At 40.5% G+C, this 25,525-nt stretch overlaps 1 protein-coding gene across 3 annotated transcripts in view; it reads right to left on the bottom strand.

Moving 5' to 3' along the window:
* Positions 1–25,525, bottom strand: part of EPB41L3 (erythrocyte membrane protein band 4.1 like 3) — a 145,277-nt gene that overhangs the window by 3,248 nt on the left and 116,504 nt on the right. Inside the window, exons 10-24 of one of the 3 annotated variants that reach the window (XM_030444626.1) lie at positions 24,600–24,697; positions 23,100–23,275; positions 20,755–20,975; positions 16,637–17,203; positions 12,340–12,393; positions 9,835–9,870; positions 9,601–9,666; positions 8,931–9,122; positions 5,682–5,756; positions 5,169–5,270; positions 3,703–4,431; positions 3,055–3,177; positions 2,141–2,533; positions 945–1,076; positions 434–532 (exon numbers count right to left, since the gene is read on the bottom strand). In XM_030444626.1, coding sequence (XP_030300486.1) covers positions 434–532; positions 945–1,076; positions 2,141–2,533; positions 3,055–3,177; positions 3,703–4,431; positions 5,169–5,270; positions 5,682–5,756; positions 8,931–9,122; positions 9,601–9,666; positions 9,835–9,870; positions 12,340–12,393; positions 16,637–17,203; positions 20,755–20,975; positions 23,100–23,275; positions 24,600–24,697 — 3,063 coding nt within the window. The remainder of the gene's footprint in view (positions 1–433; positions 533–944; positions 1,077–2,140; positions 2,534–3,054; positions 3,178–3,702; positions 4,432–5,168; positions 5,271–5,681; positions 5,757–8,930; positions 9,123–9,600; positions 9,667–9,834; positions 9,871–12,339; positions 12,394–16,636; positions 17,204–20,754; positions 20,976–23,099; positions 23,276–24,599; positions 24,698–25,525) is intronic. The other 2 variants (XM_030444627.1, XM_030444628.1) reach the window with 2 other exon arrangements.

The following is a 25,525-nucleotide window of genomic DNA, read 5'->3' as shown; positions in this document are numbered from 1 at the left end:
ACACTGTGCAGGGATAACAGCTCAGGACTCAGAGCCAGTAGAGTCCCATCAATGAAGCCTCCCATGCAGGCAAATTATTCTTTCCTGGCTACCATATGATGCCAATGTGGCTACACTGCTTCCAGTTCCAGGTAGTACTTGGAGCTAACTCAAGTGTCTCTGCATAGCAATGTTTTCTGCTTGCACAGACATACCCTAAGGTTTTATGACTCTCAGGTCTCTGGTCAAGTCCTTGGAGGATGCATTAATGAAGCCAGTATAGCCAAAGAGAAGTGAAGGAAGACAGGTACCCAAAATAGACAGGAATTTGTCCGGAGAATATGAGAATGTATCCACTTTTTAAAATAAACAGTAGAATTCCAGTTAAGAAAACATACACCCTTGTGAAAAAGAAAGAACAAACCAAACCCCTCCCTATTTTCTGAGGACTCACTTTGGTGATATGTGTAGTGGTTGTAGTGCTGGTGGTTTCAGACGTGATCGTTTGCGCGCTCATCAATACACCCGGTTCTGAGTCAGCACCGCAATCCGCCTGGGGAACCAAAAGAGAAAACAGGTCACCAAAAACATGCTCCTGAGCACAGGCAGGCAAGAACCCAGCTGGCTGAACTTCTCCCTTCCTACAGTTTTCAGTGAGTATCTAATAGTAGGGAAATAATGGCTGAGAGTATGATCATGTGTCAGAATTTCTCTCTGGAGACTCCCCTTGACTTCTGGGAGGACGGATGAGAAGCTGGGGCTTTGAAATCTGTGGTTTCATCAGTGTTCTCAAACAGCCCTATATGTGAACATTAGTGTCACCCTCAGGTAAGCTCTATTTACCTCCTTTTGTATTTGAACAGCTTAGAAAAGTTTGCACTGAGGCATACTCCTAATGATGGGTGAAGAAGCATGGGTTCCTTAAAGCCATGAAATTAGACCCTGGGTATTGCAGCATTTCTTACCTGAGAAGACTCATACGTAATGGTTTTTGTTTCTGTGTGGACTACTGGCACTTCTTTTGTTGAAATTTCAAGGTTTTCCCCACCAGTAGAAACACTACTGAAACTGATAGTCTCAGTCTTCACAACTGGCGACTGTGAAGAGAAAAGAGAGGAACTGTAACATTTAGCATAGCTTATGGATTTCTGAGAATGTCTTTTGCTGGGCAAAAGTTTTGGGAACAACTGAAAAGTGCTCTGAATTTAAAAGAAAAAACAACCAACCAAAAATTTCTCTTAGTTATAGTGTTTCATACATGAACGCAAAGCTGGCAACATGTAGCAATATCCTGGATTTAATAAAAGCAAACTTCAGAAAAGATTTAAATATTACAGGAGAAAATGGGCATAAACTGAAACACAGGAGATTCCCTTAGAACTTCAGGTGACACTTCTTCACTGTGAGGATGACTGAGCAGTGGGTACAGGTTACCCAGGGAGGGTGTGGTGTCTCCATGATTGGAGATATTCAAGATAGTTGGACATCATCCTGGACAACTGGCTCTGGATGGCCATGCTTGAGCAGAGAAGTTGGAGCAGATCTCTAGAAGTCCCTTCCAACCTTAGCCATACTGTGATCCTGTAGTTCTGTATTTTCTTAAAATGACAAGAGAACAACTCCTGTTCAAGCTTAATTTTCCTTTCAGCTCTCAGAAAAAAAGAGCCAAAGCAAGTGTTTTTTAACCAATCAGCAAAACAATTCTTGATATTCTCCTAACGGGTCTCAGGGCAGAAACCTGGGTTGCTTAAGACACAGTCATTTCCAATTGTACCAAGCATGGAAACCCAATATATTTTCTGTCTTTGAGGACACCTGAACTTTGCCAATCTTGATGGACTTTCCCAAAGAGAACACCAGCTGAATTCTAGTTATCTGCAGCATGGAATGCCACCAAATCCAGTATTTTTCTGTAGCATGAAAAGCACTTTTAGGTAAAACATGCACGGCATTATGCTTGCAAACCAGCAACAAGCCTTGCAGGTGCCACACAAGGAGGAAATAAGAGGAGAAACAAACTCCCTGCTGCAAAAATGCAATCATACCAGGAATTACTTTGTATGACAGGAATTGTACTTTCCACGACAGGAATTAATTTAGTCCACTCTATGGCCTACATTCACAATTCCGCATGAGCACGACTGACTTAATAACGAGTTACCTCAAAGTGAGGTTTTCTTTCCAAAGACTCAGAAAGGTGGACTGTTGTACTGCGCTCCTCCGCTTGCTCACACGAAGAAGCAGCAGAGGTTCCTTCCTGTTTGGTCAGGGCTTTCCCAGCCTCCTGCCTTTTTTCCTCCTTCGCCCCCTCAGTCCCAGCAGAGCCCTCCTTCCCTCTCACGCCAGCAGCCACCACTGACGCTGCCTCAGCCTGGGCATCCAGCGCAAGTCCAGCAGCTTTAGCAGGATCCCCGCTCACATGCACACTCATCCCGTGTCTCTCCTCGATAACTACAGTCTCCTGTACAACCTTCTGCACTGTGTCCTGATGAGGCTGAACCGCTTGCTTCGTTTCACTGGAAGTTATCTCCTGAGACGTCGTCGTGTCTATTCTCTGCAGGGGAAAAATACAAACCCTCAGCATCTGAAGAGGACCACACTACTTGCAGCAGCTCCTCAGCTTAATGGACTGCACAAATGAAAAAAACAAACAAACAAACAAACAAAAACGGGTATTACATTTTGCCAATTTATTTCTCTCACATCGCATGGACTGTTTTTCTTAGGACATTGTCGAAATAGTAGAAATGAAAACAAAGCAAGAATCACAATTTTTGAAAGCTAAGAGAACCACCACCGTGTTTTTCCCACTGGTATTTCTGCGTGAGTTTTATAAAGGCAAAATACAGCACCCGTCACGATGCCCAAAATAAAGTTAAAGGAGAGAAAACACGCGTTTTTTCATTTTTCTTTTTGTAAAGTTGCTCTTGGGGTTTACTGTAACAAGGCACACTGTAAAAAGGCACACGAATACATGCATTAGTTATACAGGTTCCAAGTGATGCATAAAAGTGGGAAACAAAAGAAAAGCCAAAGTAATCAATGTGCAATTGGTGGAGGGAATCAAAAGGCCACCTGTGCCCAGCTATGTGAAGTAGAAGTAACCCCTCCTATGAACTCCGTCGGTTTCCTGGCGGACTCTATTAAAGTGAAGATATCTGAACCATCCAAGGTTTTTTCACCAGTGGACTGTTTTGTCTAAATAGATAAAGAAATGTAGAGTCATAAAGAGAAGAAAGGCAGATCCACATGCACAGATATATTAATTGCCAAAACCAGAGGCAGAGATGAAGGAAAGGGAGAGAAGGTTGCAGGGGCACAGAGAGGTCAGAAACAGGAAAAGAATGGGAAAATAAATCAGAGCAAATTCATAATGGCTGTAGTAAGCAACAGTTGTGAAGCACAGTTGTTAGCGCTGGCATTTTGCTGGTTCACGCAAACGTTTTAATTCCTTTTAATAACAAGCCACAGCAGCAATATTACATTTCAGTAACATGGAAGTTTAAATAAACCAGAAGGGTTGAAAATCTTATATATAATGTCTGCTTCGGACTGTGGGACTGATTCGAAGTATGAGGGGAAAAAAAATAAGCTGGGTTGGCTGCTGTCAACACAAAGCCAGGCAGCAAGAGAACCAAAAGGTAGGGTGGTGTGAGGGGATTGCCTAAAAGAAGTCATGCTTTAATCTTTAAACCGTGGCACGAAGTCAAAGCCACTTGTTACCACTACTTTTGACGCGGACGACTCAGTAACATAGTGAGCAGTAGCAATGGTAAATGGCTGTTCTCTGGAATATCTCCACTCAGACAGGGTCTTATCTCTCCGAGCAAATGCCCCTGCTTTTACAGCTTCACTGCCAGGGTGTTTTTCTGCTTTGCCAAGCTGCAAGCTTCCCAGTGTACCATGTAACTGCAAATCCTCGTCCATCTTTAGTGTCTTTTTCAAACTCTCCTCTTCAGGACTTGGCAACTGAGATTCTGCTTCCTTTATGGGTGTCAGGGAGTCGGACAGCTTTCTTTTTGTGCTCTGCACGTCGGATCCCCACCTGGCTTTCTCATCAGTGACAGGCTCAAGGATTTCATACTCAGCCACTACCGGAATGATTTTCACAGATTCTTGCATTTCCCTTCTCATTTTTTGCAAAGCTTCTACTGAAGGCTGTACTGTTTTCTCACCCTCTTTAGCTTTACTTGTCATGGTAACAACTTTCCCAGATACGGTATCATAGGACTTTCCTAGGGTGAACATTTTCTGCTTATTCTCCTCTTTGGATTGTATTTCATTTTCCAAGTCCTCAAAGCTCTGCATTAGAAGGGTACTGGATTTTAATATCTCAGGTGGAATGGCAGTTTTACTGCTCACAGTCACTACTTTGTATGCCAGATTTTTTTTCGATTCACCATCAACTACCTCAGAGGGTATTTTGTCTATAATAACCCAATCCTCTGTGCCCTATATTTGAGATATAAAAACTAAATTAGAAAAGCTGAGGGTTTATCTCTACTTAAGGAGCACTAAAGTATGAAGACTTTTAAGAAATCAATGCTGTCTCTTCTGAAAGCACATAGTAACTTTTCTCATTGTACCTCTTAGAAAAGTCATCAAACAAACAAACAAACAAACAGCATCACCTTAGGCAAAGTATGTAGATTCTGTGTAGATTCCCTCTCCTTAGACACTTACATAATGTGGACAGAAAAAATTACTTTCGCCACACTGTTTCTGTGGTAATTTGAAGCAGGGGAGCATTTTAATGTATCACCTAAAATGATAATCAGATCACTCTGGCTTTAAAAATCATATATATCAATGGCTCATAATGCTACAGTAAAAAAAATTTACAAAACTGGGGCAAGTAAGCCCATTTAACTGTCCCCTACTTGGGACAAGCACACTGTTGACAAGGTTTTAGAATAGTACACATTCGTATGTAGCTGTGGCCTGCACTGAATTTCCTTGTTTTCATTAGAATAACACCAGCCTCCTTCAGCACTGTTTACCCTGCAGTAAATGCCATACTACTATAGATACTGAACATCACGCAGCATCTTTTTTCCTCTTTAGGCAAATATGCTTTGGGATTTGCTTTAGCTATGCAAGCAGCATCCTGTTATTTGACCTTAAGACCACAACTTCTCTATTTGACTAAGCAAACGTGCTAGTTTAAAATCAAATGAATTAAAAACAACCTCTAGGGATGATGGTATAGTTTTCTGGATAATGATTTGATGAGAAGTAACCAAAGTGCCAGCAGATTCTCCTTCCTGCAGCTTCTTCTCTATCACACTTTGCTAATAGAAAAACCAATAAGAATATAAAGTTCACCATCACTCAGCATAATCTGAATTTACTTGACAGTACACAAAGGAAAGTAATACTAATGACAGAAGTGCCCCATTCATCACAACGTTCTCAGAGAGGCTAATGCTGGAAATGCATGCACAACCACAAACATCCATAAGTATCATCGTGCAAGTAGATTGCTAACTAGCAGAGAACTTGGTCTCTATTAGGAAGCCAAAAATTCTGGAGGGTATTCATTCCTCAGAATTTGGCCCCCAGATTACATCTGCCCCTGGAACTTATGAAATAAATAATTAAAAAAAAAAATAAAGTGACTTGGAAAGGAAAAAATATAATAAAATAAGAAATCATTGTCAGCCTATCAGACAGCATTTCAATAGAGTATTGTTTGTTTTTACCTGCAATTCAGGGAATGTAGTACCTCCCTTCTGCAAAAATATGAGTTTTTCTGATTTTTCTCTTTCTTCTTTGGTCTAATGTCAGGGGAATAAACGGTTTTAGTAAATGGAGGGCATATAGTCCACTATACTTAACATCATATTTCTGCACTCTACAAATTATCAATTGCATGGTAAAATTAGGAAACGGAATTCAACAGAATAATTTCACAGCAAAGAAGTTTCCAATAAGAAGCTAAATCAGTATCTCCAAGTGATGAATGCAAAGCAGACACAAGCATACTGATTGTGTAACAGAAAAAACAGTAAACTGAATAATGCTGGGATGCACTGCATTCATCTCATCTTCCACTATTCATTTAACTCTGCCTGGTGCCAACTTCCACAGCTTCCACCAACAGTCTAGATCAGGTCCCTCCACCTTCATCCTTGGTTCAGCTCTTTCCTGAACTCGCAGCCTTCTCTGTTGAGGCAAATGATGTGCTCTGCAAGGTTTTTAGCTCTCTGTACCTCCTTACAGATACAAGAGGTCTGAGAGTCTTGTTCCCATGCAGGAAACTAACCATTCCTGTATTATCTTCTACAATGTACCACCAAAATCCTCCTCACACCTTTATCCCCTCTGCACCTTCCCAGTGCCGTAAGAATGAAAAGAGCATCTCTGCAACTTGGCCAACTGGGACAGCTTTAAATGCTGGCAAGACTCTGTTTCCTAAGGTATGGTTCCTAGTGTACCATTTTAAATAAATACACTCCACATACTGACAAACAAAGGTGCATGTTTAAAGAAAGATACAAAACTTCTAGAAACTTCAGAGAGAAAGGGAGAAATGGTTTATCTCCCTGAAATATAATGAGATGCATAACTTCTTTATTTCTGAAGTGCTTGTTTAATCAAACCCAGGTCAGAGTAAACACGGTCAAGGAGATTGTTAATTCGATGGCTTTCATGTTCTGCAGCTATCTGTTCATAATTATGGCAGATATTTAAAACTATGTATCTCATAACTAAAGAAAACCAAAGTATTTCTACTATTATTGGAAGAAAACAACTGGTAACTTGCCATGCTTCAAGTCAAATGGACCCAACACACTCAGATGGCAAATGTTCAAAGGATACATTTTGAAAGGGTGTATTTTCCCTTCTGTTTTTGTTTTATTGTGTTAATGAGCCACAGGTAACAACACTAAATAAATTTTAAAGTGGATATGCTGTTAAATGTGTAACTTTGATTAGAAGAAGCTACTACACAGTGCAGCTCTATATGTTGTCTCTGCTAACTACCTCCACATTTCTTAGTAGACATCAAGGCATTAATTTTGGCCTGTGCATGGCCTCCATTTTTTCTTGAAAAATTCCTCCCTCAGCATGATATATGAACTGAAACCACTCTACTTAGTAGGACCAAAAAGGATGGTCAGATGTTACCCACAGCAGGGGCCCCTGAGTACCAGAAGTCAACTCAGAGCATAATCTAATAGTTGAGATCTATAAATCTACTCATTTTCCTACAGAAATGCCTTAATTTGGGCAAGATTCTGGGGGACAGCTGTAGTTTACTTAGATCCATATGCAATTTAGGAACTGGACATTGCTTTTGAGCACAAAGAGTAAGAGAAGAGGCTTCAGATATGGATTACTCCTGCTCTTTTGCCTTCGAAATGAATGGTTAAATTAGGGTATGTTTGCTCAGCCTACATAACTGTAAACCTTTGCTACTGCTTGTGTGTTTAAATTAAAAAATGTTATTAAATTTCCAAAGTAATGAAGACATGAAGTGAACTGGGAGGGTTCAACAGTTTCTTACTACTTTAGAAAGTTAAATCCATCTGGTTTTCATACTTACAAATTTACTTTTAAGACAGAAAACCTGTATTCTCAACTGCAACTAAACAAATGTGTCCATATGATCTATTATGATTCCTGAAAAAGGCAGAAGGAGCAATGTTAAGACTTCTCAGCACTCTCCAAAAGGTAAGGCTTTGGGCACCTAGTCTGCTTTTTATGCATTTTAATAAAAACTGATAGCCACTCCAGTGTGTGTCTGATGTCTGTATCAGCCACTAGTTAGGTGGGTATAATGTGGGAGAAGAGGAGCTGGGACCTTTTTCTTGGCAACATCCCTTTTCCTAAGAGAGGAAGCTGGAGTGTGTCGTCTGGATGCCTCCAGGGATTCCCCTTCTCAGAGAGCTGCAGATCTGCAACACCAACCTCTAAGGTGAGAAGGCTGAAGACTCTGAATTATACTTTCCAGTTAATTTTTTTCAGAGTTCTTTATATTACATCAGAGCTGTGGTGTCAGAAGCAAATTTTACGACCATTTATTGGTTTTCAATGCTAAAACCAAGTGGCAGTCATAAAGATTATTCCTATGAGACAGAAGCAAGATATCCATCTGCAATGCAACAAAAGAACTTAATCTTTGTGCAGATCACACAAGCATATTTCTTTTTGCTTCACTGGATTTAAACGAAGACTCTCTGGTTTTTTTTTTAATAACTGCATTTTACAGCAACATGAATGCCACATCATTGCTTCTAGATCTTATTATCTGCCTAGAAACTAAAGGCAGCTGTTTAATTGGCAAGTATCTTGCAGACACTTCAAGACTGCATGGTGAGCAAGAGGTTTTTCACCCATGCACACTGTGTGAAAATGCAAATGCTTAGCAACCTGCATTGGGTCTTCAACAAAATGGTATCCAGCAGTCTGCAGCAACTCCTAGTTCTCTTATGGGACTAGAAAAAGCAGGTCTAATCATCATCATTATTCTTCCCCCACCTTAAACACTGAGAGATTTCTGGCTTTTGCTCTGTATTTTCTTGTCAAGCTTGGTATCTCTATCCATCCCGCCACAACTGCTGCTCCCAACCAGTCACCATTATTTATATTTTCTCTCCATCACCTTCATGGTTTCTTTCACGCGTGGCTGGATTTCCTCAAGCTCACTGAACCTGTAAGGAAGCCTGCGTTTTGCATTCTTAGAGAGACCCAGTTCTGCCATGTGGCTTGCAGTGAATTTCATATTCTAACTACATATATATATATATATATGCACACACACACACACATATATATAAGGTATCTGCTCGTCCTTGTGTGTTTTCTGCTAAAGCTGAACCCTGACAAAAAGGCAGCACCTGGAAGTGGGGAACTGCTTCTAACCATGGCCTCTACACCCACTGAGAGCTATAATAAGTAAAACCACAAAAACAAGCAGGTAAGGCAGCCTTTCAGCTCACGCTGACCTCTTCAGGCACTAGTGGTTCAATCATAGGAGCTTCCTCCTGCCTTGCTGCAAGCCGAACGGGAGATGTGGAAAGCCTCTTCTCCCACTCATTAGACACTGCCGTTTCTGTGGAGGTTTCCAAGAAGGTGCGTTTCAGCTCGCTTATATTGGTCTGATGTTTCATCAGATCTTCCTGGGTTTTGTCTAGGTCCTGGACAGTTTTAAAAGAACAGAGCAGTTTGTAATACATCCTAATCCAACCAAATTTGAGAGCCAAAACACACAACTCGGTTAGTAAAGAGGGAAGAAACATCTCAGGGAGCCAGGGAGCACAGCACTAACACAACACTCTGTGAAAATGTGGCATTTTGAGAGAGAACAGCATAGCATATCTCGTACAAGTGATTATAAAAATACTCTTGAAGAGCTTATCCGTATCGCTGTAATTTACACCTGATAAAGAGGCTTCAAACAAACATACATATGTGCGTGGATGCACACACACATACACGCACGCATATATATATTTATAGTACAAGTTAGAGAAGTCATCATAATCTGAGAAAAAAATCTCTTGGATTTATTAGCAGGTGGGAATACACAATTCATGCATCATAGTGCAGATTCACAGTTTACCACTAAAACTAACACACATGTACGTACATGCACTGGTATATACCAATACCAACCTCTAACATAAGATTACTATGTTTGACATACACATTTTCACCCTGTATTCGCTTAATCAGACTATTCTGAAAGAAGTGAAAAAGAAAGGGAAAAAGTAAGGGACACAGTATTGAAAGGATACAAAATGCTGTTTCTACACATTTCTTCACAGAGAACCAACAATAACATGCTGAGAGAGGTGGATACCTCCAACATTGATACTTGAGCAACATCTGGACCTTTCGTTTCTGTACCTGTGTCTTTAGATCTCCGTCCTCCTCTTGATCCGACTGCCAGCATGAGAAAGATTGGAAAACAACACCTTACCCACTTGTACAGCTAAAAGCTTTAAAAAAACTGGCAAGGAACATGCTAGGTTAAGGCCACATTTTCTCTGTGCTAAGAGTCTAAGGAGCAGAAGCAGACACACTGGCTGACTTTGCATGGTTCTCCTAAGTGCAAGATTCCTGATTTCAAACTTGTTAGTTGTGAACAAAGGAGCATTAAACATTTTCCTTTGATAAATACCATTGCTGTGTTTCACTTTCAGAGCTTTCTATTTAGGGAGCAACTTGCTGGACCTTCTCACTGAGACTGTGGCTGGTTTAGGACAGAACAGTCATAACAAATTGTTTGGAAGTCCATAATCTCAGAGTTTAAACATATGACATCTCGTATGTTAAACAGGGGCCACAGGCAAAGCGCTGCATAAACTCACCATGGCTAATCGACCCATTACATGTTCTAAAGAATAAAGCATGTTTTATTTGCTTCAAATGCTATCTCCCTAGCCCCAGACCCTTTCTATCTTTATACAATTTCATTTCATATTTAGTTTGTGTATATACTTTCAAGATCTATTTGCAGTGGTGGTTTTCTGGAATGGCATAGACATCACATTCACTTCAGCTCACATTTTCAAAAGCAATGGAATATGGACTGTCCAGGCAGCCCTGTTCCTGAGGGCTGCATTTTCAGCTGGCAAGGAGGATATACTGCTATTTGAAAATCAGGTCACCATAACAAAATTCAGGTTTTTTAACTTGAGTCTTCTCCTCTAAAATAAAATGGCAGCTGGAGAGACTTTTTTTTTTCTTTTTTTTTTTTTTTAATTAATAAACTGATCATTTTAAATGTCACAGGCTTAGGATTACATTTTACTTTCTGCACATCTCAAGGCCTGAAGCCATACAGGGCAAAAGGCACTTCAAAGCATTTGGTACTCCTGACTCATCTCAACAGACTTTATGTTGTTGCTCCATTTTGATTCTTTTAATGCTCCTGCTACTGTTCTATTGTTAATTTTTCATAGAGTCCCAATTAGTCAAATGACCCATGGGAAAAATCCTTATCTGTTGATTACTTTATAACTCTGTTCAAGTCTATTCTATTTACAGACGAAGCTGAATTGCCCTGACACGTCATACAGAGAATTCTTCCTTGATGATAATTTTAAGAGTCTGAAATATTAATGGGATCCTTCTGAAAACCTACAGTTGTGTTTGTCATAAGGCTCTGTCTTCTACCAGATGTCAGACCAAATTCAGCTCATGTTTGCAGCTGCAACCACATTAATTATGAAAGCATTATATGCGCTTCACTGGAGTCACATCGAGTTGAATTTGCCTGCACAGTCTGTATAGCATGTTGTAGATATGAGGCTTCTTAGTGCAGAGAAAACACAATGGAGCCTCCTCTGAAAGCAATACCTGGGCTACCAGTGGCAATTCCTGAAGACAACATTTGATACTATGTTCCAGGAAAACCTCAGATGTTTACAATGGGTGGAAGGCACTCCTGGGGAGATACTGACTGGACAGCAGGAAAATAATTTTCACTATGAAAACAGCTGGATATTGGAATAATCTCCCCAGGGAAGTGGTGGATTCCCCAACACTGGACAGCTTGACAAGATGCTAGGCCACCTCATCTAAACTGTGTTCCTATCTAGAAAGGCTGGACCAGATGATCCTTCAGGTCCCTTTCAACCCGGCAGCCTTTTACCTGAAGGGACCTACAGGAAAGCCACAGAGGGGCTTTTTACAATGGCATGTAGTGATACAACAAGGGGTAATGATTTTAATCTGGAAGCAGGGAGATTCAGGTTTGGCTTTAGGAAGAAATTCTTCATTGTGAGGATGGTGAGACACTGGAACACGTTGCCCAAAGAGGTTGCGGATGCCTCATCCTTGCAAGTCTTAACTGGAAGGTTGGATGGGGCTTTGAGCAATCTGGTTGAGTGGGAGGTGTCCCTGCCTCTAGTTCCAGCCCTGGGGGATTGGAACCAGATGATCCCAGACAACCCTTCCAACCTTAACTATTCTACGATAATCTGGAAATACCTTTACTGAGAAAATTTGAAAACAGCTTTTTACTGTCTCCTTCCCCCCCATCTCACACAGGCTGCAGATTACAAGAGCAAACAAGCAAACAGAACAACCTGGGGGTCACAGCCTGGGACCACCCCAGCTGGGAGGCGTTTGCACAGGTGACACTGTTACCACCCCGCTATCTGCACAGGACAGAGGCCTCTCAGTTTCTAAACCCAACACACTAGGAAGAGGAACCCATCAGGGAACATCAAAACCTCAACTCCCTGAGCAAAGCCCCTGCCCTGATGGGAGAGCTCATGCAGACGCGCGCGGAGAAGGAACCCGAGCTGCCGCGGGAAACATGCAGTTCGGCGCTCGGGGTTTGGGAAGAGATGAGGTGAAACTCCCTCTCCCTGAACTAAAATGGGTGCCAGCGACTGTACAAACCTCGGTGGCAGTGGTCTCACCATCAGCTGCAGTATCCGTCTGCTCACTGTCAGTCTATTTGGTTAGACATGTAACCGGGTCCCGAGAGGAAAGCAGGAATAAAGAATAAACCCAGCTCATCAGTACATGCGGCTCAGTAGGGGAACTGTGAAGTTCAGCATCCCCGAGAACTGCCTTAGCATTGCTTTTCAAACCACGCACAAGTCAAAGAAGCAAAATAAAAGTGCTATATTAGTAAACAGAACAGACTCAGAGGAAGACTCGAGGCGTACTGTACACAGTATCTGGGTCTACTGGTACAAATTTATAAGCCAAACAAAACATTACTGGAAAACTGTTATTTGAAGAGCAGATGTTTGGTTTTTTTCTTAAGAAAGCCAGGTGGCTTAAAAAAAAAAAAAAAATTGGGAAAAAAGTAGCTAGTATTTTTTCAAACAAACTTTTCCTCCCATAATGTTTTTTTTTTAAAGAAAATTCACCAAATTTTTTTCAAACCAAGATGGAGTAATGTGATATTTGACTTTTTCTCTTGAGGGGGAAAAGGTTTTTTTTCCTAAAGAAGGCTACTTTAACAGTCACCTGACTTTCAGCCCCTCATTTGTACAGAAGTTGTTCTTGTTTCCACATTTATGCACCATGAGGCTGTCTGCATTACCAAAGAGTTCAAATAATCACACCCATCTACCCTCTGTCTACAGAGTAACAGTAAGGCTCAGATCCCACTCAGTTCTAATAAAGAACAGTTGATATTGTTAACAGTAGTAAAAAGAAAGAAAACTGTCATTAAAAGAACAACAAAAAAACCCCCTTCTCATTCCATTTAAGGATACTGATGAAAGTAAGAGGAAAATAAAAGTAACTTCCCCCCCCAAAATAACCCAACACTTACTAAGTACAAGTGATAAAAATGAAACAAAGCACAGCATTGCACAGACTGATCTATCCCTGCTTTGCTAAACATGATGAAGAACATTTTAGTGGAGAATGCAAGTGTCGAGCTTTAATAAATAGAGTCGGGTGAAGGTTGCTACAGGCTGAGAAAAGAGTTCAAGTGACAATTTTTGACATTATGCAAGCTGATGGAAAACCAGTATGTAAAGAAAGTGTTCCCTACCGCCCCAGACTGGCACATCCAAGTTGTTTTAACATCAGTGAAAGCTCTGGTTTTGATTACTGATTTTCTGTTGTCCTTAGATAAACTAAAGTAATCCAAGCAGGTAATTTAATGCTAGGATAATATATCTCATCCTCAAATCACATCACTATGAAACAAAGAGAAAATCTGGAGTATCACTCTTAATGTTGAATTTCCTGTCTTTGTTTTTATTTCTGACAACTCCAATGTTTCATAAACTCCTTTTTTGCTATTTTTTCATGTCCTTGTTTTAAATTATTCCTTCATTTTATTAATCTGGATTGCTTGTATGATAGGCAGAAGAAAACGCAGGCATTTTGCACTATTCAGTTAGTGCATGAATGTAAGCTATATGCAATTTTTCAAGCAATAGCCACTTACTAGACAGACCACCTTTATTTTTAAATTAAACTGAAATGCCAAAATAGTCTACCTAGCTTGTTAAATTATTTCCACTAAAGTGTTAGAAAATTGTTTCTTTAACAGTGAAGGATCACACATCTTTATAAGGTTGTAAGCAATTGTAAAGGTTGTAAGTTTTAAGACGATTCAATGATTCTATGATTATAAACAGTTGTAAAGGTAGGACAATATAAAAAAATCTATGTATTGTCCCTCCTATTAAAAAAAAAAAAAAAAAAAGAAAAAAGAAAAGAGAGGAATTAATGAATCTAGGCATTTAAAATTAATTAAAGGATGCGCGTCAAGGCACTGGAACACTGGTCTTGCGTATAGGGTTCATTTAAGAACTGGAAGTTGAGAGCATTAGAGAAAAGTCGATAGAAATATTGGGTGAGGAACAAAACCAGAAGCTAATGAAGTCTAAGAGGTGAGATTCTGCCTCTAACTTCATGGATTGCCTCCAGATGCACTGCTCAAGGGAGAACAGAGCTTAATAAAGGGTAAGATCAGTTCAGGATACAGGCTGTAGCCTTCTGCATCACTGTGTCCCATTTTGTGAACTGAGTAGGGGAAGCTTTCTATTTTATATTTTTCTTTTACTGTAACAGCAAGGAAATCCTAAGTAAGGCATAAAATATGCTTTGTTTTAACAAACATGTCTTCTAATAAGCCAATCGACAGCCATGGTGTCAAAGCCAGCATTACTGAATTAACTCAAAAAAAAAAAAAAGATTTGGGGGTGTCACAGAGCAAGACGTGGCAAATTAAGGCTGAGCAAGGCAGGTCTCCTCTGGAATGGAGAGTAAGAAAGGTCGGGCTCAACTCTGAGATGGGCTGTGGTGCAGCTGCTGGTGGGGCTCATGGGCAGGCAAAGGGTGGAGCTGGAAGGGAAGGCAGCTACCTCCCAAAATCCTGCAGCTGAACTTCCTCTAACTTGTGACCAGAACTGCTGTGATTTGTTTTGCCAATGTAATGCAGACATGCCCGACTTTAAAACATAACCACTTTCATGCAATATTTTGGACAAGAAATACCCCCTGGATTAGGCACAAGTCTGTGTTGTCTGCCAGGAAGCACTGCCAGAGTAATCACCCTCATAAAAGAGCGACACTAAAAAGCCTATTTTACACAGTTTTATGCTCAATACTTCCTAACTTTACTAACAAAAAGAAGTGCTCATTTCTGAAAGAGGAACAGACCAAAGTATTACATAAACACTGCCTCATTATTGCCTCTGGAGCTGGCACTGTATTAATGCTGTTATTGCTATTAGATTTATCCAAGTCCAGAGCTAATGAAAATTGAGACCTAAATGCTATCTCAAAATGAGGACACGAAACGAGACAGCAACATTTTGGAGGCCTTTTATCAGAAATTGCACATTATTATTTAGTTGTTAGGCGTCACGGAGCCAAAAGCTTCTAAAGACAATGTTTTTACAAGAGAAACTGATGCAACTTTTGGCTTTCCAAAAACGAACAGAAATCCTGCACCAAGTCTTACAAAACCAACACTGACAGATCACATGAGTGTTTAGATGTGCAAGCTGCTTTACTGGAGACAGCTACTGCAATGCCATCAACAAGTGACCAAGATGGCTTTTAACAAATGGCCAACTGCACTGCAATTATCTGATCTGGGATTTTTTTTTTTCCCTTACAAAGCAAAACTCTATTTTTGCATTTGGAGATGAAGGGGGGAAAAAAAATGAGGAAAAAATTATCCCATCATTTTATGTCAACAAAGAATAACCAGGCACCAGGAAAAACTAAGAGGCCAGTCACTGTGTAACTTAAGCAAGCAGATTTCTTTAGCTCTTCTGGATGTATTATCATATCCACAGTTTGCAGAACCACTGTGGACTCCTTCTGCAGTTGGTTTATCTGCCTGTGATAAGCCTGGTGGCTCGAGGCATTAGTTTTGGCAGTGCTAATCTAACACTGCAAACGGCAAAGCAGCCCACAGAGCACTGCTCCCCTGCCAGCTGCAGCACAGCCGTCCCAATCTGACCTCTCTCACTGATGCACTGAAGCATGGGAAAACTATTTAATCTGCAGCACTGATGGGATCAAGGCTGAAAATCCAGAGCCAGGTTTCGATGAGCCAGAAAGCCTTTCCTGGGCTTGGGCTACACCTGATGGATTTACAAAAAGCTAAGTCCACCTGAATTTCCAACACTGCGAAGTTGTCATGGCATTTTAATAGGCTATTTATTTAAATACAATGTATCTACATACACATATATGCATTCATATGTAATTATGAAGAAAATTGTACTTAATTCCCACTGTCTAGATAATTATTCTAACCCTACTATAAACTGGCAGGGTGGGAGGAAGGGTCTTGGAGGGTTTACATAAAATACTTCAGAGCTGACTAGTGGTAATTTGTTTAGGGCAAGTCACTTCGCATCAGCTGACATAGTTCAAACCAAAACACCTTCACACAGTGTTGTGCCTAAACCTGGGCCCCAGGCTGCACTCCCAGCATTAAAAAAAAAAAAAAAAAAAAGAAAGAAAAAGAAAAAAGAAAAAACAGAAAAAACAAACCAAAACAAAAACCAACCCACCCCAATGAAAAAAAAAGCAAACCAAAAAAACCAACCAACGAAAAAACCAAACCAAACCCACCCCCTTCTAACATCAGCACAGACAGAAATGAGGCTCTGAAAGTAGGACCACTATTGCAGCAATCTAACACTGGTTAGGACTGAAGCACTGAACACGAAAAAAAGAGTGTGTTCGATGCCGAGGTACACACCTCTTCCTCTGAACTGTCACTCAGGTCATTGGCAAGTGAGGCACTCAAGGAGGCCGCCTTGGGCTCCAGGTAGCAGAGGCACATAGCCAGAGGAAAGGAGAGAGTGAGGGCGTATGGCACTGAGAAAGAGGCAGAGAGCAGAAAGAAAAAAATGAAGAGGAAGCAAGGCACCAGGGAAGGGGAGCGGATGGGAAGGTAGTGCTGCAGGCTGGCAGGCAGGAGGTTGGTTTCGGAGAGGTTAGGGAGCGACAGGTAGCCGTCGTCATCCAGGAGGGAAGGAAATGACTCTGGAAGTTGCAAGGAGAAGGAAAACAGCGTCCCGCCTCTGCCAGCTTTTTGCTTATAGCCAAAGGACACATCCTGCTCGGCAGAGCAAACTCGCCCCTTTCTGTCAGGGTCCAGCTCCAGGTCGCAGTGCTTTGGGGCGCTCTCTTTGGGCGCCTCGCAGCTTAAAGGTTTTGCTCGAGCACTCTCCTTGCATCTCCTGCGGAGCTTTGCTGAAGATGCATGGGGGCCGGGGTGCAGGGACGGCGAGGGGTGGCAGGAATCAGTGCCAAGCAAGGATGGCTGGTGATAGAGAAAGAGCAGCAAACAAGGCGCAAAAGCAAAAGGACAAAAAGAAAACTGTAATTAGTTAATTTTCTCCCGTGATGGTAAGTTTTATATATTAAATAGATATATAATTATAAACAGTATTTTAACACCACAGCTTTCCACTGAGTTAAATGGTGCATGTTCCCATGCCACACACCACAGGTATTAGTGAATCAGGGTTACAGCTTACAAAAGGCAGCTTCTTGATTGAGCATTTGTCTAGTCATCTGCAGCTCAGGATTTACATAAAAACCTTCACAGACATATGTGGAGTTTCAGGTGCTGCCAACTTCCACTTACTGTAAGATGGGTTTCAGATCCTAAGGAGTTTTCAAACACGAAGTACATGGAGAGCAACAAAAACATGAGGGAATGTATTTTAAATATCAGCACAGGAGTGGTGACAGCACTCCTGCAGTTAGGAGAAGTCCCAGTGGGGGCCAGATTCTTCCTATCTATGCTTTGGACAATCTCAGTAGCAATAGTTACAACCCTAAGGATTTTAAAACCCTGCATGCCCAAGTTCCTCCATGCCAATATTAAAAAAGCCCAACATCACCTAGGTCCTATAACTAAATAAAACACATTCTGGTCTTGGGGGGGGCATAAATCTGTATGCCAGCTCTTCAGAATGGAAAAAAAAAACCAACAAAAACCTAGCTCTTCAACCACATTGGTCTCCACTGGCTGTTACTACAGCCTTGCCCTCACCTCTGCCCACGGTGAGCTACAGCTGGCAATGCTGGGGGGCTGGCCCCCTCCCAGCCATGCACCCTGCTGCCCTCCACTATGCTGCACCCCACAGCTTCAGCAGCACCTTGAATGAAGGGAGCAGATGGCCAGAGAGAGGCCCACGCCCTACACAGCCACATCTCCTCTTAGTCAGAGTGACTTTCTACCCATAGCAAAGAGCTAAAAACATACCCAATGCTTTTGCTACAAATTTTACCATAATGCAAAGAATACTGGCTACCAACAATATCAATACCATTGATATGCCACTTGTAGAGCATTCAACCAGTCTTTAAGGCCATTCAAGGACAAAAAAACAGAGGGAGGGAGGTGATTCAGCAGGAGGGGTGACCATCACCTAGCACGCTCCCTGCAGGCAGCCATGACTGCTCTTTAGAAGGACAACACAGCCATCACCACCAAAATATCCCAGTACAACAGACCTGCCATAGTGCTGATGGGGATGCTTTGGCCAAAGTCAATGAGATGCACTTAGCTAAAGTGGTGTGCTGGCTCCACGACCAAACCTTAAGTGCTGCATCCACCACACACACACCCAGGGAGCTTACAAAAGTCATTTTACTCCCAACTGCTACTCCCAGCTCCTCAAAGCAGAATACCTTCACAAAGCCGAAACAGCATTTATTTGCCTGTAAAAGCTGCTGCTAAATCTGAGGCCACAAGGATTTAGAGATAGGTTACACCAATGCTAGCTACCAACCCTAATGTTTACTAGGTATAGTAACGGTATGAATGGGATTTAAGTGAACTATTTATGGAGAAGAGCTCCTTCCTTTCCCCTTAATATTTTGCTCCTCCCTCTTCTCTAACCACAACAATAAAAAAATCAAGCTATCAGTTCAGGCTATCTGTATTCCCAAATTAAACAACCAAAATGAAGCCTAACTTCAAACTGCTTACGAATGCCATCTTTATGGGCTGAATGTAGCAGGCTTGAGTTAAAATAGAATGCTGATGGACTCACAGGACTTTATGTGAGCTGAATACACAGAACTTCTCTTTATATTGTAAAGATAAAAAAGCCAAAGTAAATTTATTCTTTGCTAATACAGATTATTCACTTATTGGCATCTTTGCAGTGTTAATATTTAGAATAACTTCTGGTACTTCAATACATGAGGATAAAAGACAGGAAAAATGTCATAGTGGAGAATTTGAAAACCTACCTATAAAATTTACATACCCTTAAGAAGGAGTTTGATTTTAAATTTGTCCTGTGTTTCTTGAGACCCTATTCTCTTTATAACAAATGATAAAAGCATTTGCAGGTCCAGTAGAAGCAGAACTGAGATCTCTACAGGACAGAACTGGAGCTCTGATAGCAGGCTGTTTAAACAGAATCCACCTCTGGGGGTGGGGGGTTAAAAAAAAATTAATTTGTGGATGTTTAAGTATCACAAAATTTTTTTCCTAAAAACATCTTTGACTATTTCTAGCCATATTTAAGGAACTTATGATCTTTGAAATGCAGCTGAACTCTCCATTGACTTAAATTAACAAACACTTGGAACAGAATTACTTTTCTATTGGATATTTTCTGCATGTTTGATTTTCATCAATTTCTCTGTGCAGAAAATAATGAAGTTTTAAGAGGACCCTGGCTGATTTTTACAGAGATGCTACAATGACATCCTACTCTTTCAAAAGAAAATCTTTTCTCATGTGCAATTTTCAGTTCCTGCATTTGTTTCTGATCTTTGATATCAATTGCAGCTCTTTTTCAGGATTTGATCCATTAGCTTTGCAAGTTACTGTGGCCTTACATGGTAAGGCTAGAAGCTCATGTTCTAATATTTGCATGCATGACAGTTTTGTTGGTATATATCAAGGTATACATACCCTCATAAATGAAGAGAGTAAATCTTATTTGTTCAACAAGTGCATTCATAGTACACTTTCTGAATGGTAACCTAGACACAGTCTTTCATATTCTCTTTTTTTCTCAAAGTAAAAGAAACAGAGGATGTTTTACACATGCTATTTTCTTATTCTACCTTATTTCTCCTCAGTTAAGCTCTGAATTCCAGTATCTTCTCTTTCACCCTGTTTTATTTGCCTTCTCTTATTAACTCAGTAGATACAATGCACAGCCATGTGTGTAGGTGTATGCGGTGGTGGTGCTGGGATTGGATATAGTGAGGGATGAATCAAATTTAACAACTGAACAGAGAATCATCAAGAAAAACAGTTTTCTTCATTGCAAAATTTCAAATGAGGGAAGCAAATGCTTTTGTAAGCCAGGAAAAAAGCTTATAATAGTATATTAATACCCTAATTGAAACACATGCAAAGAAACAGAGCTTTATGAGAAATAAATGAGAAAAGTACAATAGTTTAAAGCACTGAGCTACATACAAAGAACAAAAAACTATTCTATTGCCTTTTCAAAAAAAACCAACCAACCCAAAACTCCCCATAAGATGCCCATACTACAGTTAAAGTATGACTAAAGACCAATTGAGTGAAACGTGCCCTGCTAGGCTACTTCTGGATATTTCCTAAGGAGCTCTTGAATGCTATGCAAAAACCACTATGCTGACTGTTTAATGGATTTCAAAAAAGAGTCCAAAGCAGAAAATGACTTACACACCATCATACGAAATGCAATACTAAAAATACTGATTCAAGACATGTACATACACATACATACAACCTTGGGTATTTGAGCTTCCTTTCATGGCACCAGATAACTCCTCCCTCCCTAACAATTCTGGGTTTCTCCAAGTGCTCTCCAGGCTGGTCAGTTTAATACAAAGAGCTCCAAACTCTACCTTGGTGTCGTGGCGTACTGCTGAGATCGGAGTGACTTCCTCTGCTCTTTTCTTTTTGCCCTCCTCGTCATCCTTCTCTTCCTCTGCCTTTTTCTCTGGAGTCACAGTGGTTATCAAGTTGGTCTGAGAGATGCCCTTTGTTGTGGCGTACTGGCCAGTACCAACCTCTGCAGCAGACACAGAATCCTTCATGTACATTTCATGGTTTTCATTCACTGATGCTAAAAGCAAATATTTAAAGAGGGAAAGTCTGAAATAGATTTTGCCAAGAAGCTGCAGAAAATTAAAAAGCTGGGTTAGTAAAACATTCGAGATATTACTGAAAACACAACTAAGTTGTGTTTCAGGGAACCTGAAGCACGTGCATAACATTTAAATAAACTGCTTACTTGAAATAAAGCTTGCAGCTTTTATATGCATAAACGTGTTACAGATGTGTATACACACATTAATGTCACTAATGTGTGCATTACACCCTTGTTAAATGTTAGCAAGCCATTAAAATAGATACTGTAGCAAAACATCAGAAAAAAAATCAATGCAGTGCAACTGTTATCAGGCAGGAAACATACGGAGGATCAGCTATGACATCAGCCATGGGGGTGGGAAGAGATTTTTGTTGGAAATCTGGCAGAACATAACAACGCAGATCAAGTGCACAGTAAGTAACGTGCTGCATTACAGGAAATTACAATATTGATATAACACAGGCATAAAATCTCAGAATCAAGAAATGGAATCTTTGTATTATCACAATATAAAGTCTGCCAGTTAAGTGAGCTTATTATCCTGAAAAATTCTGGAAAGTGATGATCTTTAATTCAGTGGACCAAACCAGAATACTTCAGGATCTAAACGTTCAATAATTCAGCAAACTTAAATATATATAAAGGATTCTGAAATAAATAGCAATCTTACAGATAGAATATAATAAATACATCAATCATATACCCAGACCCTGCTCCTGACTAATGTGTTATTAACTTCTAAGTCAATAGGACTGTTCAAATTCATAAAGCTACTTGCATTTGTAAAAAATGACAGGGCTGGGATCACAGTGTAATCCTGATAGAGAATGCTACAGCCACTTTTGAATTATAGTAACATTAGTGAAGAAATCATAAGCATTGATTAAAAAAAAATCTCTTTTCCTCATTTGCATTTACACAAATTAACATAAAAAAAACCCTTGCAGAGTCTAATAAATGCTGGGGAAAAGCATTTCAGATATCTTGCTGGTTGGGAATGAGCTTAGGAGGCGGGTGAAAGCAGAGGGAGTAGTGGGAGACATGTTGTTTGGATGTAACAAACAAAATAATGCAGAAGGATAATTTCTGCTTTGAGACACATGCACAGCAATCATGTCACCAGTTGCTTGGTAACGAGCAAGAAGCACATCAGAATTAGAAGATTCCAAAATAATTAATGACAAGCAGCACCTTAAGGGGATAAAAGAAGGCTTGTCACTAGTACTTTTAAATCAAAGCTTCTCCCCCTCCCCACCATCAGATATATTCATTGCAATTCGTTTGTGACATGCTGCAGGAAAATGAACCTTATATTTTTATAAACTGTAGCAATTCTAAATTTTTTCTTACTGTTTTTTCTACAAATATAAACCACACTCTCTTTTTACTCAATAGATGACTACAGTAACACCTGATGAAGATGCTGAGACTCTGAATCACACGCTGGTTTAACTTAAAGCGGCAGCAGAACTGTAAGCTCCATGAACCATGGACAAAAAGAGGAGGAAGAAGGATAGAATATTAATCTCCATATGTTATTCTCCATCTCACCTCTTCAAAAGCAATGCATGGAAAAAAAATGTTAGGTCTCATCTAACTAGGATGTGAGGTAATCAAAAGTGTTACTACTCAATCCAGGGAAGTAATAATTTCTGAATTGTAACATATACTTCAATGGAAAACCAAAGGGAGAAAATGAAAAAAACAACAAAAGCCAAATTAAACCAAAACTCAAACAGTTACTCATGCAAATTCTGAAAAACCACTGAATCTTGATTTATTCAGGCAGTCAGGTCCAGGTATCCTGTCCTTCCCCACAGCAGACAAGTGCTTTGCAGGTGTGAGGCCAAGGCAGGAGGCTTCAGCAACAGCATAGTCCCAAAGACCTCCTTCCAGACACACTTCTTAAGGACCACAGCAGTACATTTGGCACATCTCCCTGCATCCTCCCCTACCCTCCACAGTGAACATGCAGGTACTCACAACCTCCACTCAGCCGAAGCTCGAGGAGATGAGACGACAAGAGGGTTACAACTAACCAAAAGCAGCGACCACTGTGATGACAGCTTTTGAAAAAGTGAATTAAGAGGACCTTACCCCCATCTAAGCTGCGAGACATCGTGTAACGTTTACTAGAAGAACGTTCAAAGTAAGGTGCGGGACGGTCTATGAGGGCGCTGGCTCTTCTTGTCTGGGCCTGCGTCCGACCGCTGTAGCGAAACTTGGAGCCCAGCGTGAGGAACTTCTTTGGAGGTGCTTCTGGCAGCAGGAGCCTAAAACACACCAAGCAGTGCTCTTCTTACTCCCCCTCCTTCAAAAATCAGCCCACTATTTCTGCAGGTGACGGGAGACAACCGGTGGGTGTCACCCTCCACGGTAACCTCTGCCTCAGAGGTCTGCGGCTAAAAGGGAACCAAAGGATGTCCCCTCATACAGCATGAATAAACCACATAGCTAATGCATTTGAAGAGCTGAGTTATTCCTAATGGGCAAGACTAACTCAGCCCCTTCCTGCTTGGAAATCAGATTTATTATTTTTTAATCATGAAATCTGAAAAAAAAAAACCCCACCCATTAAAAAAAAATTAAAATGTTTTCCTTTTATCAAGGACTCTGATCCGGGCTGAAATACAGATATATATGTATATATATACACTCCCAATTTATGACAGTGCTGCTATGCTGAGGACAGGGCCAGAACAGGTGGATGTAGTGCAGTATTCATTCACTGGGATGCAGACATTTACAGGTTAGAGCCTTCCCACCCTCTGTATTTTGGATATGCTTTAGACATTGATTTTCCATTAAAAATTAGAAAGCACACTCAATTTCTTTCTAGATCTTTTGATACTAAGACTGTATTTCATATGAATGTATAGACACCCTGAACCACTAGTTTTAAGAAAGGAGAGAAATTGTTCAGTCCTCCCAAACATCTTGAGAGAGGTTTTTAAGCACTGGACTCCCTTTCACACCACTGAAAATCTCAGCCTTTTGGGTTCCTACTGCAAAGTATCTCCTTGCTGACTATTGGCAGAAAGTAATTACAGCTATCCCAAGAAAGTAATTTCCACTATCCCAAACTTTCTACAGGTCTTCCTAGATGTCAGAAATATAGTTACAAAATTCCTCAGTAGTATAAAAATAATACCTATGAAGTAGGCATTCACCAACTACTGTCTGTATTTTCATATGTAATTTAAAAAATCTTCCTTTTTTTCCTTTTTGTTTTTTCTTCCTACCCCCATTCCCCAGTAACTTTCCATATGAATTGATCTCCCTATACAAGTCTATGTGCAGAAGTGCAGCAAAGTCTTTTGTCTCTGTAATTATAGTGACAGATATAGCACAGATAACACAAAACAATCAATTTGGACCAAATGGTGATTTTAAATATTCAGTATCTACCTGAAACAGTATGAATAACTTGGGGGGAAACATTTCAAATTCTGAAGAAGGAATAACCTTCTCTTATCTGCTCAGAAGTACCTTGTGATCAAAAACACAATTTAATTTGTAGAGTTTTGTCTTTACTGACAGAATTGGTCCTGTCTGTTGTGTTTCACAGCACACCTTTATGAAAAGAAATTCACATACCTGAAAAATGTATGGTGCTCAACACACACTTTCCATAAGCGCTTTGCAGCACGATGATTTGGCAACTTAAACCCAATAGTGCTTTCAAACTGCTCAAACTGGGTAGGAAAAAAGAAAAAGTATGTATTTGATGCTGTGCATCTACTTTTAGACAGTACCCACAGGTTCATCTTCATTTCCTCCACCTGTATCATCCCATTGCAAGGCTGAATGTATATAAATCACATATATACAAATTCTACAGACCACTGTCTGGGAAGGATGCTGTGATTGATAATCAAAGGCAATCTTCTGGAGGACACACAGACATTGAGCACGAGATTTTTGATGCCAACAGTGATGCTTTATGCCCTACAGTAACAAAGAGATCAGTTAAGACTTGGGAGACTTCTGAGAAACATGTAATTTAAGTGTTTTAACCCTGTTGCTCTAGCTTCACCAGTTTAAAAACAGTGGGAATCTTGGTAATAGTCTGTAGAGGCATAATAGTACCCAGGGACTGATCTGGTCTCTCACAGTCTTATATTGAGGAGATTTACAGTGAAAGAACTAGAGTTAGTAAATCACAGGGTTTTTTAGCTAATTTATTTCCTGTGGAGGATGAGGACAAGATAGGTAATGAAAAGAGTCGGCTGGAGATGCTAAGAATGCTCCTAGTTGTGTTGCAGATTTATATTCCAGATACAAAAGCTGTGCCAGCTGTGGCTGCAGTAAGACGTTGTAGCTGATGAGTAGCTGAAATAGTGCTGCTGTGAGCAGGACAAGGTAGAAACAAGGGCACTTGTAAGGATGCTTAGGAGCCTCACCAGGAGCTGACAGAGAAATAAGGCAGGAAACAGCAAAACAATAAAGATGATCTAAGCAACACATGGGATGGGGAATTACATTATCACTGAACGTGATTTGGGAAGAGAGCGCACAGATTG

This window comes from Calypte anna, chromosome 2 (genome assembly GCF_003957555.1).
Source record: "Calypte anna isolate BGI_N300 chromosome 2, bCalAnn1_v1.p, whole genome shotgun sequence".
NCBI lineage: Eukaryota > Metazoa > Chordata > Aves > Apodiformes > Trochilidae > Calypte > Calypte anna.
The sequence above is the reverse complement of the archived record's forward strand: the minus strand, read 5'-3'. Positions and strand labels throughout refer to the sequence as shown.